The 19,743-nt window shown below is 42.8% G+C and overlaps 2 protein-coding genes across 6 annotated transcripts in view; both read right to left on the bottom strand.

The window, feature by feature from the left end:
* Positions 1–11,108, bottom strand: part of crebbpa (CREB binding protein a) — a 51,779-nt gene extending 40,671 nt beyond the window's left edge. For all 5 annotated transcript variants that reach the window (XM_045211730.1, XM_041867218.2, XM_045211731.1 and 2 more), the window contains exon 1: positions 10,242–11,108. In XM_045211730.1, the coding sequence (XP_045067665.1) occupies positions 10,242–10,329 (88 nt within the window). In that variant the 5' untranslated portion in view covers positions 10,330–11,108. The remainder of the gene's footprint in view (positions 1–10,241) is intronic.
* Positions 11,109–15,566: 4,458 nt separating this feature from the next.
* adcy9 (adenylate cyclase 9) overlaps positions 15,567–19,743 on the bottom strand; it is a 54,024-nt gene continuing 49,847 nt past the window's right edge. Inside the window, exon 12 of the mRNA XM_041867198.2 lies at positions 15,567–19,548. Within this exon, the coding sequence (XP_041723132.1) occupies positions 18,114–19,548 (1,435 nt within the window). The 3' untranslated portion in view covers positions 15,567–18,113. The remainder of the gene's footprint in view (positions 19,549–19,743) is intronic.

Genomic DNA, 19,743 nt, shown 5'->3' with positions numbered 1-19,743 from the left:
GACACCACATTGCTCATATCACGCCTGGCGTGGTCCTTTTTTTGTCTAATAATGTGGCAGAAGGCTGCCTCAGTAGGAATGGTAGGCTATAGATTTATGGGTACTTGGTAATTAGCTGCTCTTCAAGAGCTAACTAGAAATACGTTTAAACGTACTATCAGGGCTCAGGTTGTGCTGATGTAGGCCTAAGGTTCAGTAGGGGGTAAGTCCAGCGAATGTCAGTCAACTTCCCCTTAGGAAGTTGGAGCATTTTGCATTTTTTTAAAAAACCTGTAACTGCCATTACCTGAAACCTAGAGTCTTAAATTATATCAAACAATGTAGCCAACACAGAAGTATTGTGTTTGATCCTAAATTATATTGAGGTGGTCTCAATTACACATTTTTCTAGGTTTAATTTAGGGGTAATGGTTATTCTAATTCATAATTAATGTGTGTGCCTTTATGTGGATATAGTGAAAACGTACACTGGCTTCTTAATTTTGTTTAGGGAGAGAATTCTAAATAATTAAATCACTGGATGCAATGTAGTAGCTTACTGTAGGCTATCTGGTATATGAAACAACTGAACTAAGCCTTTATGAGCTAGTTTCAGATCTACATCCCTGACCTAGTCCATCAAGTTAGGTCTGACTACTAGGCTACCATTCATTCAACATGCCTTGTCATTGGTGAACTGACTATTATAACATCTATTATCACATCATTACTGTTGACATGAACTAAGCAGACCAGACCCAGCTGCTATCGCATTGGTGTCTATGGGATAGCCACCCCCTTAAGTAGTGGTCCTCTGTAGCTCAGCTGGTAGAGCACGGCGCTTGTAATGCCAAGGTAGTGGGTTCGATCCCCGGGACCACCCGTACACAAAAAAATGTATGCACGTATGACTGTAAGTCGCTTTGGATAAAAGCGTCTGCTAAATGGCATATTATATTATTATATTATTAAGTAGACAGGAACTGACAATGTTTTTGCAATGGTAAATGGCCTGAATGAACTCTTCATTTTCTACTATCTTTGATAGTACTATGACTACGGGGGGTGGGCCGGAGCTAAAGAGATGTTTTCTCCTTGCTCAAGTCCTCTGATTGGCTCAGCTCCAACTTCAGACAGTTGAGTCAAAAACCACAATGTGCCAACTAGAAGCCTATTTTTGTGTATTTTAGGGACGTTTTTCGTACCAGCGTACTTTGACCACAAATTGTGTGCATGCATGGTACGCAAAATACGTTCAGGTTGGCAGGTCTGCTATCACTCCCAATTCCATCTCCCAGCCCATTCACCTAACTCTTTATTCTATCGCAATGTGCTAATGAACTAATGTGCTAACTAAGTAGCGCTGCTTGGTGAGTCTACTGCTGAACCACACCACACAGTGAAGCAGCAGAAAAGCAGGAGGGAGGGAGGATGATATTTAAGCAGAGTGATAAATGAGGGTGTTGGTGCCACCTGACAAACACAGTTAACAGTTAGACAGGCAGTGAAAATACAGCATCTCTCAAGGGACGGGGGCAAGCGTATTTGGGTAACACTGTCAGGAAGCGTGTTTTGACACAGTTAAACAGGCAGCGAAAATACATAATCACTGTATCACTCAATGTTGGTTCCCCATAGGGAAGGGAGAAGAGTATTTGGGTAACACTGTCAGGAAGTGTGACTGGGAATTGTGGCGGAGGGAGACAGTTGAAGACATGACGGGATGAGAATCAGTGGATAAAACAAATTAACCTAAACAGAACCTGCTTATTCGATTTCTGCGGGGCCACGGAAATTGACTTGAGGGTTAATATAATGCAGTTATGGATTTTAACTGGATTTCAGGTGGTGGTCAGGGATGCATTGTGTGCAGATTTCTCCTCAGCCTGGACGCAATCAGGCTACCGAAAGCGCATACAGTGGACGACATCATCAGCACTCCTCCCACAAGTCTCCAGAAAAAATGCGTTCCTAGAGTGTGACAAACGTGTTTGCTGGCCTCATAAATGCAAGTCAGCTAGCTAATATTTAGAAAAATAAATAAATGTTTGTCTAGAGTTATGCTACCTGTTTGCAATCCCTTTAGCATTGCATGCAGAGGTTAGCTGGCTAGTTACGAACTGCCATCAGTTGTTGTTTTATCATAGTTTTCCTATTCCACCGTTTGTATACATGCATTTTATTATAGTCTGGGAAAAGGGAATCCGGACACACTGTGGACACAGTAGACACATTTAAATGTAGGTGTAGATGCATGACACGTTCAGAATTCCATGATCAGCTCTCTGATCAGAATACTAAAGTTGAATGAACTGTCTAGACACGGCCAATGGCTAATATGCCTTTGTTTGTTATGGTATCGAGTTTCGTGATACTAAACCTGGTATCGTGTCGAAGTCAACATTCTGGTATCGTGACAAGACTACTCTCCAGCAGCCCACGCTTTCATTTGCTCCCACAATCTCTCAAGACTGGTATATAGCCCTGGCTCTACCACTTCCTCAAGCACCCTCCTTTTCTACTCGCTCTGTTCTTTCCCTCTAGTTCTCTCCATCCAGCTCTTCCTTCTTTCACTTGCTCTCACCACTACTTCTCCCTCGCTTTCCCACTCTCTAGGTTCTCTGCCACTTGCTCTCACCACTTCTCCCTCTAGGTTCTTCGCTCTCAGTCTCTAGCTCCATCCAGCTGTATACTCTCTGCAAAGCTTAGTGGCTGAGGCAAGCAGTGAGTGGAGTGGCACAGTGTTCTGTCAGAGCCAGGCGCCTTCACACACACGCACATACACAATGTCCCGGTCAGTCAATTCACCAAGTCAAGCATGGCTTATTTTCACAGCCTGCGCGAGCCGAGCACACACACACACACACACACACTCCTTCTCCTACATCTCCCTCTTACACTTCACACACACACACTACGTCTCCGGAGTGGCGCAGTGGTCTAAGGCACTGCATCGCAGTGCTAGCTGTGCCACTAGAGATCCTGGTTCGAATCCAGGCTCTGTCGTAGCCGGCCGCGACCAGGAGACCCATGGGGCGGCGCGCAATTGGCCCAGCGTCGTCCAGGGTAGGGGAGGGAATGGCTGGCAGGGATGTAGCTCAGTTGATAGAGCATGGCGTTTGCAACGCCAGGGTTGTGGGTTCGATTCCACAGGGGGTATGAATTTTTTTTATGTATGCACTAACTGTAAGTCGCTCTGGATAAGAGCGTCTGCTAAATGACAAAAAAAATAAAAGTACTTTCTGTCCCCCCAGATACACACACACACACCTCTGCCATCCTTTGAGCAGCAGGGAGCTGGCGATGGGATCTGTGCTGACTTTATATTTCCTGGCTGGAGTGGATTGCAAGAGCACGAAATGGAGCAAGAGGAGTGTCCATTTCAACACAAAGGGGCTAATGACCCAGCTAAACCAGATGTCAAAGCTTGGAGACTAGCAAAACTAAGCTATACAGGCACCACCCTTCCTTCTCCAAAACCATTCACCCAAATGAATTGAACTGATCTTAAAAGTGCTTTTCAGGTATTCAGAGGGGACTTCAACTTGGTGGATGAACAAGTCTTGTTTGCTTGGGTGAGAATTTGGGGTATTTTCTATTAGAGCTGGGACAATAAACCAAAGATTACTGACACCGACATTGCCATCCTCTTACCGTAGCATTTTGCTTACATCGGTAGTTTCCGGTGATTTTGCTACACAACGTCCTGTAGATTGTTCTTAAACCATTGGTCAACAGTAATATATGCATTGTGTTGATTCCTGCTATGAAAAATAGTTTTCAAAGCAACTACTGTTGTTCTAGTTAGTGAAGAGAATCACAGCTTTCTGTGAGTATATCATGCATTTCTCACCTCTTAATATTGAGTTAATGGCACCACTTTTCAATCGGAGTAGGCTGTAGTTAGTATGTTTTTTATTTATTTTATGTGCCCACATAGCGGAGCGCGCCATTTGCAATAAATAGACCTACATCAAGTAACCTAGCCTAGGCCTAGCGCTGGAAAAATGTTTTAGGACATTGTGTTTTAAATTCCCACTTCCTCAGGTGTTGAATAATGTTGCCTATATAGGCCAATATGCACAAAGACGTCGGCAAATCCTCTGAAGAGCCTAAATTAAATCTGAATATTTTTGTCCATGTCGCCCAGCTCCATTTTCCATAAATGCTACGTACCAAAAATTATACAGAGTTGTTCGGCAAAACAAAATGTAATGCAAGACAATGGCTCCAGACAAACATTTTCCCCTCACTAACTTTTTCAGTTGGTGGCACCAGCCCATGATTTGGTCGCACCAATTTTATTTGATGCCGTCACGCAATAGAAAAAATGTGTGATCATCTTATCATGTCATTCACAATGCTTTATTATGAGGTGTAATAGACTACTGAGATGGTATTCAATAAATAAGTTATTTCATCTAACATGTCAATGCAGGAATGCATGATTCAAGATATTTTGATGTACAACCTAATAAAGTGATTGTCATGAATTTTGGGTTGACAATTATGCTATTGTTATATTTTACTGTTAAAATAGGGCTCTAGAATTTTATTTTGTTCAACAGAGATTAATTTGCCTACATCTTTATGTGCACTAATATCATAGCCTAATTTATTTGGGGCTAATTCACCACCTGAGTAAGTGGAAACACAATACACATTAGCTAGATCGCCAACTCTAAATACCCACTGCTGGTGTATTCATTTAACAGTAAATTCAATGTCCTAAAAAAACGTTGCCGTTGTAGCCTAGGCTTACTACCCAATGAGGCCTGCAATCGCAATGGCCGATGCCATATCAAATATCTTGGTTCTAAAGTAGTTGCTATAGAGCTATTAATATTAATAATTGAGAGGAAAAAAGTATACCTACAAAAATCTGAGAATCTCCTATTCAACAGGGTCAGTAATTGCTTCCAAAGCTGTGTTTTTCCCGCAATTGGATTTTAAAATGTTACAGCCTACAATCACAACACATTTTATTTCTCCCGGGGCACGGGGGGAGAGGGAGTGAGTGGCTTGCTTATCAGCAGCAGGCCCCAGCGAAACAGGGGCAGGGCAGATAATTTTACTACAGGAATTGTGAGGATAATGCACATTACTGTTTGACCAAATCATGGTTTTAGTAGCCTGAAAAAATATGAGGTTTGGACTGAAGTGAGCATGTAATGCGACCAGTTAAAAACGTAACTTGCTACAAGTCATAAATGTTCACAGTCTGGAGCCCTGGAAGACAACTGTCGTCATCAATTTTCTTTAGCGATAGTTTCTTACTCCTCATCACGCCATCCATATCCACAGCATCTTTTTCCCTGTCCGTCTTTCATTCTTCCCTCCCTCTCTCTTTTCAAGCTGAGAACTCACAGATGTGAGTGGGAGACGCAAAAATGGCAATATCTGCTAACAGCGGACAGATTGGTTTAAAATGAGAGGAAACAGTGAGGCTTAAATATAACGGCTTAAAACGCGTGAAGTGACTGCCGACTGGCATTTAAAACTGCCAATTAGGCTGTAATATGGACCAGGCTCAGCCGGCGCAAAAAGACGCAGTCGTAAGTGCTTTCCTGGGGGTGGGTGGGTGACAACCCATTTGCCCCCCTCCTCGGAGGTTCCATTAGTAAGTGCGTCATGAGTGTGTGTGTGTGACGGGTGGGCCCTAAATGTGCCATTAGGAGCAGGGAGTGTGCTGACGGAGGGGAGGGGGAGGGCTCCTCTCGTTAAAGCAGTGGAATGGAATACCAAGCTAGTCATAGTAGTCTGCCCCAGTATCTGTGTGTTAGAGATTTTGACGATGAGTACGATGCATCTCAGATTTAAACTCCCATTAGACACCTCTGCAAGCATTATGTTTAAATACGTTTGTTACTCACCAAATATCAAGTTTCGATGAGCAACCATCTTAGTTTACTCCCATTACAGTATGTACTTCCAAAAAGTCTAAATACAAATTTACAAGCAACTGAATAAAATCCTATTCGGCACTTTCATTACTGCCACCTACAGGTCGGAAGTCTAAAACAGCTCAATACATTTGAAGTGCCGAAGAGGCAATTGTTCGGTAGCTTGTCAATTTTTATTTAGACCTTTTTTGGAAGTACATAGCTACCGGCCGTAACGGGAGTAAATTAAGATAGTTGATAATTGAAACTCACATTTTGGTGAGTAACAAATGTATTTTGACAGAGCTGTCTAATGGGAGTTTGAGCTTCCTAGGCGTTAAAGGGAAACACGTCATACTCATCTAAATCTCTAACGCACAGATACTGGGGCAAGTAGAGTCATAATACTTGCCAGGAACCTCACGATACAATATCACAATACTTAAGTGCCGATACATAGTGATTTTCAGGATTCTATATGTATTGCGATTAGATAGGGTGATTTTAATGCGATTTGATGTTCCAAACATATTGCTCACTGAAAATATTAGGAACACTTGCTCTTTCCATTACATAGACTGACTAGGTGAAAGCTATGATCCCTTATTGATGTCACTTGTTAAATACACTTCAAAATCAGTGTAGATGAATGGGAGGAGACAGGTTCAATAATTATTTTTAAGCCTGGAGACAATTGAGTCATGGATTGTGTATGTGTGCCATTCAGAGGGTGAATGGGCAAGACAACATATTTAAGTGCCTGTAGGTACCAGGCCCACCGGTTTGAGTGTGTCAAGAACTGCCACACTGCTGGGTTTTTCACGCTCAACAGTTTACCGTGTGTATCAAGAATGGTCCACCACCTAAAGTACAACCAGCCAACTTGACATCTGTGGGAAGCATTGGAGTCAACATGGGCCAGCATCCCTGTGGAACGCTTTCGACACCTTGTAGAGTCCATGCCCCAACGAATTGAGGCTGTTCTGAGGGCAAAAGGTGGTGTAACTCAATATTAGGAAGGTGTTCCTAATGTTTTGTACACTCAGTGTACTGCATGTATGCTGCAGAGACAACATGAGAAAACAAGTTGTGATCAGTCATAAAAGTGCTGAAAACATGTTGGCTCACTATTTTAAAAAGGTTGAGGACAAGCTACAGGATTAAAAATACAGGCGTTTTGGCGCAGGTACAGCCGAGTAGCGCTAGCTAATGCTACCTACAGTAGCAAAATATATATATTTTTAATTTAACAAATTGACACTGAGTCAAATATCGATATAACATCATCCCAAAATAATATTGTGATATGTCAATGTTTAGATTCCTCCCCCCATCACCATTTAACACTAATCGTCATTAGTTATTGCTGATTTCACAATTCGACTCAAACGGATACAAATTAGCTTGTTTTTGATTAAATTTGTACTTTGGGATAGTAATTTCTGAATGAGTTAATCTGAATAAGCAGAGCTATGCCTCTTCACTGACAACTCAAGAGAATGACAGACGAGATATAAACCAAGCCAGTAAATAGCCAGCAAACAATGAACCAAACTCCTTCCCTCCAACTACCTTTATGCACGACTCCAACACCATCATTCAGTTTGCCGACGACACAACAGTGGTAGGCCTGATCACCGACAACGATGAGACAGCCTATAGGGAGGAGGTCAGAGACCTGGCCGTGTGGTGCCAGGACAACAACCTCTCCCTCAACGTGACCAAGACAAAGGAGATGATTGTGGACTACAGGAAAAAAAAGAGGACTGAGCACGCCCCCATTCTCATCGACGGGGCTGTAGTGGAACAGGTTGAGAGCTTCAAGTTCCTTGGTGTCCACATCACCAACGAACTATCATGGTCCAAACACACCAAGACAGTCGTGAAGAGGGCACGACAAAGCCTATTCCCCCTCAGGAGACTGAAAAGATTTGGCATGGGTCCTCAGATCCTCAAATTATACAGCTGCACCATCGAGAGCATCCTGACTGGTTGCATCACCGCCTGGTATGGCAACTGCTTGGCCTCCGACCGCAAGGCACTACAGAGGGTAGTGCGTACGGCCCAGTACATCACTGGGGCCAAGCTTCCTGCCATCCAGGACCTCTATACCAGGCGGTGTCAGAGGAAGGCCCTCAAAATTGTCAAAGACTCCAGCCACCCTAGTCATTGACTGTTCTCTCTGCTACCGCACGGCAAGCGGTACCGGAGTGCCAAGTCTAGGTCCAAAAGACTTCTCAACAGCTTCTACCCCCAAGCCATAAGACTCCTGAACAGCTAATCATGGCTACCCGGACTATTTGCACTGCCCCCCCACCCCATCCTTTTACGCTGCTGCTACTCTGTTAATTATTTATGCATAGTCACTTTAACTCTACCCACATGTACATATTACTTCAACTACCTCAACTAGCCGGTGCCCCCGCACATTGACTCTGCAACGGTACCCCCCTGTATATATAGCCTCCCTACTGTTATTTTATTTTACTTCTGCTCTTTTTTTTCTCAACACTTTTTTTTGTTGTTGTTTTTGTTTTTACTGTTGGTTAAGGGCTGTAAGTAAGCATTTCACTGTAATGTCTGCACCTGTTGTATTCGGCGCATGTGACCAATACATTTTGATTTGATTTGATTTGCTATGGTGCTGCTCAACACACATGGCTTACTACAACAGCCTGCCTTGAGAGTAGCTGCTGAGGTCAAAAGTAGCTAAGCCTAGAGCTGGCTACATCAAGACCTGGGAAACGTGTGCACTAGTACAGCACACACCCACTGACTAAAGTATTGGTGATGAGGGGAATTGAAGGGGGAGGGGGCAAAGGGACCCTGCTGGGGTGACAGATGGCCTGAATAGGGGGTGAGAGGGGCGCGTGTTTGCACTCGGTCACTTCAATGAAAGGCGTATCCCCCCACACCCCTTCACCAAGGGAGTGGTGTGCAACCCAAACTGGGCCTCTGGGCCCCCACGGCAGAAGGCAGGGACCTAAAGTCAAGGCAGGGGATGCTCCTACGGGGCTCTCCAGGCATGACTGCAGACACTAAGGGAGAAATCGCACCCCTTGTCTGGGGTAATTTACTGCTAATAGCCCCTAGTGTTTCCACAATAATGATTTAGCAGGGGTTGGATGCGTTTGGGGGTTTCGCAATGGATTATGTGTAGGGGGGGGGTACCTCTGCCATGTGCAGCTGGACAAATCATGGACATCTGACTCAGCAGATGTGTTGCATTGGTTATTATGTCTCTGTTGCCAATATAGTGAAAGAGGCATGGTGCATTCACACCTCCAATCCTAACATTCTGGTTCAGTAACTTTTTACCTAGAACATTTGAAAGAGGTAGGCCCAACAGGTGTATTCAATCAGCACTGGGACACCCATATGAACAAATATGGAACATGATATAGCAATGAAAAGTGACAACTGTCAAGATATTGGGACATAACACTGCATTTTATCACATTGACACAACATGCAATCAAATGCATGACAGTGTGGGACTGGGACATGATAGGCCTATGGTTAAATTACTTGAATCTGACCATGGCATCAGAGTTGGCCTACTCTGAGCCAATATTCTCAGCCAGTTAGGCATGCAGCATGGTGCAAAACTGTGCCTAAACTGTTTCTGCAGATAGAGGCCTGCTATCAAGATGTTTGATGAAGGTACACATGAACAGAATTTAGCCCCCAGCAGAGTCCCCAATCCCTATCATAACGTCATTACATTTTGATAGGGGTGTAGTTTTCAACCCAGTATCTGACATGATTTAGGCCAGGGATGGGCAACTCCAGTCCTCAGGGGGCAGAGGGGAAACATACCTGATTAAACTAATTGCATTCTAAACTGAAGACCATGATTAGTTGATTATTGGAGTCAGGTGTGTTAGTTTGGGAAAAAGTGACACCAATCAGGCCCCCGAGGACTTGAGTTGCCCATCCCTGATTTAGGCCATCACCAATTACATTTTGACAAGTATGCTGCTGCTTTGCGCTGAAGGGTAGCCATGTTGACATAGCAGATCACGCAAATGCTAAACATGTATCTAGCTGGGCATCTAAGCATTAGCTAGTTAAGTGTTACATTAGTTAACGTTAGCCTTTATAAAAACTAAAATAGCTAGTCCTGTTTTCCAACAAGTGAGAAATGACAGGGATTGACGCGTAACGTTGGCAACAAAGTTTTGTTAGCGGCCAAGCTAACTAACGTTGGCTAACTGCTTTGTACAGCCCTTTGAATGACCAAAAGTCAGTTGAATGAATAACTAGTTAACGTTAGCTAGCTAAATATCTGGACACAAAGAACAAGTCATACAAAACGAATAACATCTTACTAACTCAAGTAACTAGGAGGTTAGCAGTTGGTTTGTGGGCCTTCCTTACCTGGTCCATCTGACGCTGACAGCGCAGGTGAATTCAGTTTCGGTCGCTTTGAGTTGGGAGGTCCGACGTCGAGCAGGTTTTCAGCCATTGTGATTTTTTGTGGATTTCTTATTTAATTATTTGAAAAAGGAAGTTCCTGGGACAGAAAAAGTTGTTCTGACAACCTCCACCTTTCTTTCTCTAGTTAGCACGTTAGCAAGCAGTTTGCTCGCTAACGTTGGCTAACTGGCTAATTTTCTAGCAGTGAGGGAGTGTGATAATTTCAAAAAAGATGCAACAGCGCCCCGCTTCGCCACCGCCATTCACCCCATGATAATCCAACAACCAACACCCACATTATCGTTAAATAACTCCAATAAAAATATTTCCCATGAAAAATGTACGTTAAATTTTAATCTAAAAACATTCACATGGATTCTTGTATTCCTGTCCCATAAATCGTTAATTTTAGATGTTCAAACAGGCCATTTTTATGACGTAAAATTTCTTAATGCAAAAATTGTTTGAAGCTCCATAAAATGCATAACTGCAAAAAAATCATATATTTTAGCAAAATTGTCAGTAAAAAGCTGTCTCCTCCGGTTACCCCCTGTAAACAATACTGCTCCAAACGGCGATAGGGGCTCGAGCGCCGCACTTGAGGGGAAATCAGATATACGGGATTTTCTTGCCGACGACGACCGATCGAATTCCCGTTTTTTCGTCAAAAATACTTCAGAAAAGGTGAAAATACTTCGTTTTCAGAGGAAGTATGCCGTCAAACCTCGGTTTGGATGCTCAATTTCTAAATTAAAATTTGTGATCTACCGAAATCCTAATTCCGAGCCACGACAAGATGGCGGCTGTTGATTCCTTCGATACAAAAAGTTTTTTTTCCCTTTTCCAGATAGACTGTAGAGGGGGAGGGGTCGCGCAATCACGCCCTACGTAAACCTATGGTAAAAGCTTCGGCGTGCGTCACACGAAATTCGCCAAAAATTCCGCTACGGGGCGGTACGAGACCTTGTGAGGATTAATTTTCCCAGTAATAACTTGGTAATAAATAGGCTATGGATTCTTCACGTCAATATCTCTGTTGTAAAGGAAGGCAGTGCAATGCATTGCAAAGGAGAAATAACATTAGTGAATTCTTCAATAAATAGGCTGCCATGTTGGATATAAAAAACATACTAAAATGTGTGGATCAATGCATCTAGGCCTAAGTCTATCTGATCAGTCTTCTCTAACATGAAATATGGCTAAAATTAAGATGACACAAGTAAACAAAAGTTTGGTTCCTTTAATTTCTGTACTTACACACTGGCCTCATCTCTCCTGTGTATGTTGGCACACGATGCTGCTTTCCCCCTCCTATCCCTCAAACAACCTTTTTAGTCATTTAGCAGACGCTCTTATCCAGAGCGACTTACAGTTAGTGCATACATTTTCATACTGGCCCCCCGTGGGAAACGAACCCACAACCCTGGCGTTGCAAGCACCACGCTCTACCAACTGAGCTACAGGGGACTACGTACAACCCCCTCCATGTCCATCTTCTTTTAATAAATGGCAGTGTGTTGGACTTTGGAGTGTCTAATAAGCCTAATAGGCCTCTCCATCAACATCAGGCTCTTGAGTTAAGGAACAAAATATATTACTACTGTACTTATGCTAGTTGCAGGGGACTGTCTCAGTTGTCATTGTATTGGTAGTTGTCATAATTATGGTAGAAATATTGCTGCATTTGCAGCATCTAAAATACTTCCTTCTTTTGACAAGCTCTTGAAAGATCATAGGTAACATATCACTCACACAGTCACCCAGACAGCAAGGCAGACAACAAAACAGTTTGATATTGAAGTGTTCTCCTGTTAATCGATTTTCACAAAAAGTCCAAATCTAGCACAGGCACATGTACAAAAAGTTGAAACAAAATCATAAATGTGACATCAAATACATATTGCATATGTACATACATACACAGTGAGTGCCTTGTGCAAATGTATACATATTATGTTCATCGTGTTTTAAAATGATACATTGGCTATGGTTAATGTGCACAATAACAAATAAACAAACAAAATGGCACACTGACTGATTGAAAAAGGAAAACAAAAACAAGCAAAAAACACAATAACATCTCAGATCAACAAATGAAAACACTTTTTGCTTTTTTGAATATATACAGTGGCTTGAGAAAGTATTCACCCCCTTGGCATTTTTCCTATTTTGTTGCCTTATAACCTGGAATTAAAATGGATTTTTTCGGGGTTTGTATCAATTGATTTACACAACATGCCTACCACTTTGAAGATGCAAAATATTTTTTTTGCGAAACAAACAAGAAATAAGACAAAAAAACAGAAAACTTGGGCGTGCATAACCCCCCCTCAATTTGAGTCTCATCTGACCAGAGTACCTTCTTCCATTTGTTTGGGGAGTCTCCTACATGCCTTTTGGCGAACACCAAACGTGTTTGCTTATTTTTTTCTTTAAGCAATGGCTTTTTTCTGGCCACTCTTCCGTAAAGCCCAGCTCTGTGGAGTGTATGGCTTAAAGTGGTCCTATGGACAGATACTCCAATCTCCGCTGTGGAGCTTTGCAGCTCCTTCAGGGTTATCTTTGGTCTCTTTGTTGCCTCTCTGATTTATGCCCTCCTTGCCTGGTCCATGAGTTTTGGTGGGCAGCCCTCTCTTGGCAGGTTTGTTGTGGTGCCATATTCGTTAATTTTTTTTATAATGGATTTAATGGTGCTCCGTGGGATGTTCAAAGTTTCTGATATTTTTTTATAACCCAACCCTGATCTGTACTTCTCCACAACTTTGTCCCTGACCTGTTTGGAGAGCTCCTTGGCCTTCATGGTGCCGCTTGCTTGGTGGTGCCCCTTGCTTAGTGGTGTTGCAGACTCTGGGGCCTTTCAGAACAGGTGTATATATACTGAGATCATGTGACACTTAGATTGCACACAGGTGGACTTTATTTAACTAATTATGTGACTTCTGAAGGTAATTGGTTGCACCAGATCTTATTTAGAGGCTTCATAGCAAAGGGGGTGAATACATATGCACGCCCCACTTTTCCGTTATTAATTTTTTAGAATTTTTTGAAACAAGTAATTTTTTCATTTCACCTCACCAATTTGGACTATTTTGTGTATGTCCATTACATGAAATCCAAATAAAAATCAATTTAAATTACAGGTTGTAATGCAACAAAATAGGAAAAATGCCAAGAGGGATGAATACTTTTGAAAGGCATTGTATTGTTATCCCCAGTGTGGAAATAACATATTGGAGCTAATTTACTGTAGTTCATTTACCATTGCAGTGAAAAAAGTGAGTGTGCAATTTAATCAGCGAGTGAATTATCAACTTTTTTTGCTTGTGATGACAGTTTGAATGCGCTAACACACCCGCAAATATTTAGTATATGTGCACCCCAAACAGTAAAAATAAGATGTATTTATTTATTTTCTCAACAATTAAAATTGTCAATTTTTCCTCATATACATTTCCCTCAAATACATTTTCCTCATGTATTTACTATAGTGAAAGCCTGGTAAAATTACTTATTTTGCAGAAAGAAACACAGGCTCAGACACTGGTTCAGTTCAAACAATATATATTTAATTTCCATATATCTGTTCTATGCATCCTTGATGTTTAAGCTTATGTTACTGAATAATTCGTTTGCTCGTTGTTGGCTTTTGTCTCCCAATTCGTATTAGATATTGTATAGCATAATTATCCTGTATGGCTCAGTTGGGTCCTGTTAGGCATGGTTGGTAGAGCATGGCGCTTGCAACGCCAGGATTGTGGGTTTGATTCCTGGGACCACCCATACGTAAAATGTATGTTGCTTTGTATAAAAGGGTCTGCCAAATGGCATATATACAGTGCATTTGGAAAGTATTCAGACTTCCCTTTTTCCACATTTTGTTACGTTACAGCCTTATTCTAAAATTGATTAAATATTTTTTTTCTCATCAATCTACACACAATACCCCATAATGACAAAGTGAAAACAGGTTTTCATACATTTTTGCAAATGTATATAAAAAAATGAAATAATAATAACTTATTTACATAATTATTCAGACCCTTTGCTATGAGACTCTCAGACAATGAGAAACAAGATTCTCTGGTCTGATGAAACCAAGATTGAACTCTTTGGTCTGAATGCCAAGCGTCACGTCTGGAGGAAACCTGGCACCATTCTTACGGTGAAGCATGGTGGTGGCAGCATCATGCTGTGGGGATATTTTTCAGCAGCAGGGACTGGGAGACTAGTCAGGATCGAGGGAAAGATGAACGGAGCAAAGTACAGAGAGAACCTTGATGAAAACCTGCTCTAGAGCGCTCAGGATCTCAGACTGGGGCGAAGGTTCACTTTCCAACAGGACAACAACCCTAAGCACACAGTCAAGACAATGCAGGGGTGGCTGCAGGTCAAGTCTCTGAATGTCCTTGAGTGGCCCAGCCAGAGCCCGGACATGAACCTGATCGAACATCTCTGGAGAGACCTGAAAATAGCTGTGCAGCGACGCTCACCATCAAACCTGACAGAGCTTGAGAGGATCTGCTGAGAAGAATGGGGGAAACTCCCCAAATACAGGTGTGCCAAGCTTGTAGCGTTATACCCAAGAAGACTTGAGGCTGTAATCGCTGCCAAAGGCGCTTCAACAAAGTACTGAGTAAAGGGTCTGAATACTTATGTATATGTGATATTTCAAAATTGTATTTTTAATAAATGTGGAAAAACCTGTTTTTGCTTTGTCATTATGGGGTATTGTCTGTAGATTGATGAAAAAACAACAACATTTAATCCATTTTAGAATAAGGCTATAACGTAACAAAATGTGGCGAAAGTCAATGGGTCTGAATACTTTCCGAATGCACTGTATATTTTTTTAATTATACTACTTGGGCTCAAGTAAAATATACTTTTAGAGGCTTTATCCATGTCATGAAAGCTAACAAACAAACCCTAAGGTTGGTTAGAAATGGCAAGAGAGGCAAAGAAAGAAATCAATGATCAATGGCGGGAGTGTATGGGTGAGAAGCGGTAGCGAAAAGTGTAAGTATGTCCACACATAAACACACCCACATGCAGGCACAAAGACACACACACAGAGCAAAGTGGTGAAAATCTCAGACTCAAACAAGCAAAGTCAAAGTCATTCCCTCCCATTCCTCCCTTCCTCCCTTCCTCCATTTTTACCAGGGAGCACAGAGTTCGAGACAGTTTAGTTTTTACTTATATTCCCTTTTTTATTTTTCAGTAATGGTGCAGGTGTGTTGTAGTAAAGGGGTGGCGTGCCCATATCCCTCCTCCCTGTTCTGTCTAGTTCCCTTTTTTTTTTTTTTTTTTGTCCCTTGGATACCAGTCTTGGTTACTGTGCCCAACGTCATCCAAACAAGATGTCTAGCAAAAGGCACTGACATATTAGGAGTACATATTGGTGGTAGGTAAACAAAAAAATAAGTCCCAAAGTTTAAACAGACGCAGAATTTTGGTAAGGGTACTTTGGCATTATATGACCAACATATTGCAGTTAATTACGATTTAATACGATTTCTAGATCTTTTTGTGGGCACTCACATTGAAGTTATAGGCCATCTGCCTTGATTCGTATCATATGGTTATATTTCATCTGATAGCCCACTTAAAGACCCTTAAACTAGCTCTCATTGGTTCTCCCTGTAGTTCAGAGTAGAGGTATCCCCAAAGATTACTAATCAGATTACTCTATCCAAGTCCTAGCATCGACCATTAGGAATTAAAACACAAAACTGACCCTAGATCAGCACTAAGGGGCTTGGATAGAGGCTTCGGAAAAAAGTGTGCGCGTGTGCACACACACACACACAGATTTTCATACTACACTCTGGCTGAAATGTAAGACACAAAAGTGACAGGGCTACAGATGAATCCCCTACAGACGCTTTCTTTCAGAAGTAAAAGCTTGAGCAGAGGGGAAAAGAGGGGAAAAGGCAAGGTGAGAGAAAAGGGAAAAGCGAGGGAGCACAGAAGAGACCTTGGGCACACCACCCTTCACATAGAATTCACAGAGAATCAGTCAGAGAGAGAAAGAAAGAGAGAGAGAGCGAGAGAGAGAAAGAAAGAGAAAAAACAAGTGAGCAAGATGCTGATTTTCTCAAAACAGGAGTTGCAGTCGGAACTGCACAAGGCGATTCATAATTTCATAAAACATACAATCATCATCATCATCATCATCCTTGCTATCATCATCAATACAAACTCAGCAAGAAAAAAGAATTTAAAAAATACAGTTTTTTTAGGCACTACAAAAAATCTACTTGAAAATGAAGACGTTGAAAAATATAGGTTGCATTGCACCCAAATAATAACTTGATGAAAGTGGCACATTTTAAGTACATTAATACAGTAGAGCCTCCCTCATGCAGAGGCTGTAATTGGATAAAAGATTAAATGTCCCACCCCTCAAACCAGCATGTCACACAAAGCTAAAGGCAGCCGTGATTAGCCATTGGTTGAATCTGGTGTCGGTCAAACTAATTTGTTTCTGTGGCAACTAACACAATGGATAGAATGTCATACAAACTTGAGTTTGCACTTCAATACACATTAATACATGTTATAACACGTTAATAAACTGTTTGTAATGAATTCTGTTACTTTTGGCGAATGTCATACTTTTAACACATATTATGCCTAAAGTTTTTAAGTGCTTTCCCATTTTGATTATAACTAAATAGTCCCTTTAATTTCCTACACTATTATTCCCTTAAACGATTTTTAGATTTGTGCTTTTTCAGTATACTTGTTAGAGTATAATTGTTGTTACTTGAGAGAATGCTATAACGTATTTGTTCAGTTTTCTTACTGTCAAGACTGCTTGCTATAGGCTACCATACCAATTTGTCATTTCCATTTAGGAGTGGTCTAGGAGAAGTTGTGTGAGACCCATTGAGGAGACCTGTGGTATCGACAGTTATGTTCCACAGACCACTTAAAGAAGCTGTACGGAAGTTTATTTTAAAAATGTGCTTCCTGAAAAGTTGGACATAAAAAAGTGTCAGTGTGAAGATATAGCCCTATGTTGGCTTTCCCTTTAGTATTGGGTCTATGTAGCACATCACAAACACTGTAAGCCATCGTCTCAAAGCAGAAACACCAATAACACTGCTTTTTGTCATTCCCTTATTCTACCCATAACTCCCTGCTTCTTACCCATGATCCTCCACTGTCTGGCACGTAATTTATTGCCATTCACGGTCAGGTGAATAGGCTGAATATGGCACAAACGATAACGATATAATAACAAAAGAAATTGCATTGAAGAAAACAACTTGTAGTAAAATAACTACAGCCTCATAGGTAGACTAGCTTTTAAATATAAAAAATAAGCCATGCTAAAGATTGTTCCAACCTTTTTTGTGTTTTTGTTCGATATTCATTTCTTGTTCGTTAACGGTTCTAGTCCTGAAGGCACTTCTTTACATATCAACCAAAGCATAAGAAAAATAAAACCTCAACATCAAGAAGCGAAAACCCTTTCTCTCCTCCTCCTTCCCCCTCCCTCCATTATATTGTGCCGCACTGTGCTCAACACAGCCCTTCCCCCTTCCTATAGAAAAGTGATGAGTCATCATAATTTGACTACAAGTCAATGTCCAACAGTCACTCTGTCTGCAGTCACATTTCATCATGTGAAAACATGTGTTTGGGTTCAGAAAGGTGATTGATGGATAAGTTAGGGAAAAAACCTCCTTCCATCCCTACAAACCTGTATCTGTAGCTACTTCTGTCTTCAGCTCAGCTCAGAGAAAGGAGTGCTGATCGAGGATCAGTTTGGACTTTTAGATCATAATGAATTATATGGATAATCCTAGATCAGCACTTGACGGATCAAAGGCGTGACATGAAATCCTCCTTATTGAGCTTTGTCAGCTCGTTCGCCTCCTCTTCCTCCTCCTCCTCTTCTTCCTCAGGCTGTGCCAAGGTACAGGGTACTAGCTCCGGGTCTAGGTCCAGGGTAAGGAGGTGAGGGAGGTGATGGTCCGTGCCCATAGCAGGGGGGTGGCCAGCCCCAGTTTGGGGGATTCCTGGTGGGGTTGGAGGAGCGTCCCTGTACCCCTCTGCCCGATCTGCCCTCACCCCGCAGGGCTTGGCCGGGCCTGGCTCTGGCCCTAGTCCTGGAGGAGCTCCAGAAGGTCCTATGAAAGAGGCTTGGGGGGTGAATGTGGAGGAAGAGGAGGAGGGAGGAGTGCAAGAAGAGGATAAGGGATGAGGAGCTGGCACCTTGGCACCTGCATCAGACTCTGTCGTATTAACGGCGTCTCCTTCCCCCACGGGTCCAACGGCTGCCTGTGATTGGACAGGTTTCACCAGGGGCAAAACAGCAACTAATTGGTGTGGCTGTAGCAAAGGCTCAGCCAATAGCTGCCCACCACTCTCAGCGCTCCTGGGATACAGGAAGGTCCTCATTTGACCTTTGCCCTTGACGTTGACGGTACCGCGGTAGTCGAACTCTAACCCCATCCCGCTGAGCACCGAGTGGCTCTCCTCACTCACCTGTACCCGACACTCCACCCCTGTAGAGTCCATGCGACTCGCAATATTCACTGTGTCTCCCCAGATGTCGTAGAGCAACTTGGTAGTGCCTATCACCCCCGCCGTCAGGGGACCGTGGTTGAACCCGATACGGAGCTTAAACCCGAAGCCTAGCATGTTTTTATTGAAGTCGTCCAAAACACCCATCATCTCGAGGGCAAAGTCAAACAGCGCCCTCAGGTGGTTAGAGTTGGGGTGGGAGTCGTCAATGCACTGCTGAGCGTTCAGTCCGGACGCCGCCATGTACGTGGCGCCGATCGTCTTGATCTTCTCCACGTTGGCAAAGTCCGGTTTCCGTAGCAACTCGTCGAAGTCGCCGATGAGCTCATTGAGCACTCGGTAACACTCCTTTCCGCCTTCGTAACTTTCCTCGTAGAATTCTGAAAAATTCACAATACTCGCAAAGATGACCCCAGCGTTGTCGTGATTTTTGGAGTACGACTGGGTCACCTTGAGCTGCTCGGCGACGTGGATTGGGATGATGTTGCCTAGCAACCAGTCGGCCTGGTCCCGCATGTTCTGGATCTTGACGCGGTGCTTGTCGGCCTCTATGTTGCCGTGGTAATGGAGACGGTAGCTGACCTCGAACTCGTGGTTCAGGAACCAGACCAATAGAAGGAGGAGGAAGTAGGTGAGGATCGCTTCTGGGACCAGTAGGTCTAGGAGTCTCACGGGGACCATAGGGTCTGCTTGTGGTTCTGGAGTGGACCATGTCTCGTTAGTGAGGTTACTGAAAAAGAGAAAGAGACAATTAGAAGAGGTCAGGGGTAGATGAGGGCAGACAGAGAGATAAAGGAGTGGTGCGGTGGCTAGACAGAAAGAGAGAGATAGAAAGAAAGAGAGTTAAGAAAGGAGGGTGTAGAGAGAGATGGATAGACAGAGAGAGGAAGTGAGAGAGAGAGAGCGAGAGCGAGAGCGAGAGCGA

This window comes from Coregonus clupeaformis, chromosome 38 (assembly GCF_020615455.1).
Source record: "Coregonus clupeaformis isolate EN_2021a chromosome 38, ASM2061545v1, whole genome shotgun sequence".
Taxonomy (NCBI): Eukaryota; Metazoa; Chordata; class Actinopteri; order Salmoniformes; family Salmonidae; genus Coregonus; species Coregonus clupeaformis.
Note: the sequence above shows the minus strand (reverse complement) of the source record. Positions and strands in the feature narration are given on the sequence as shown.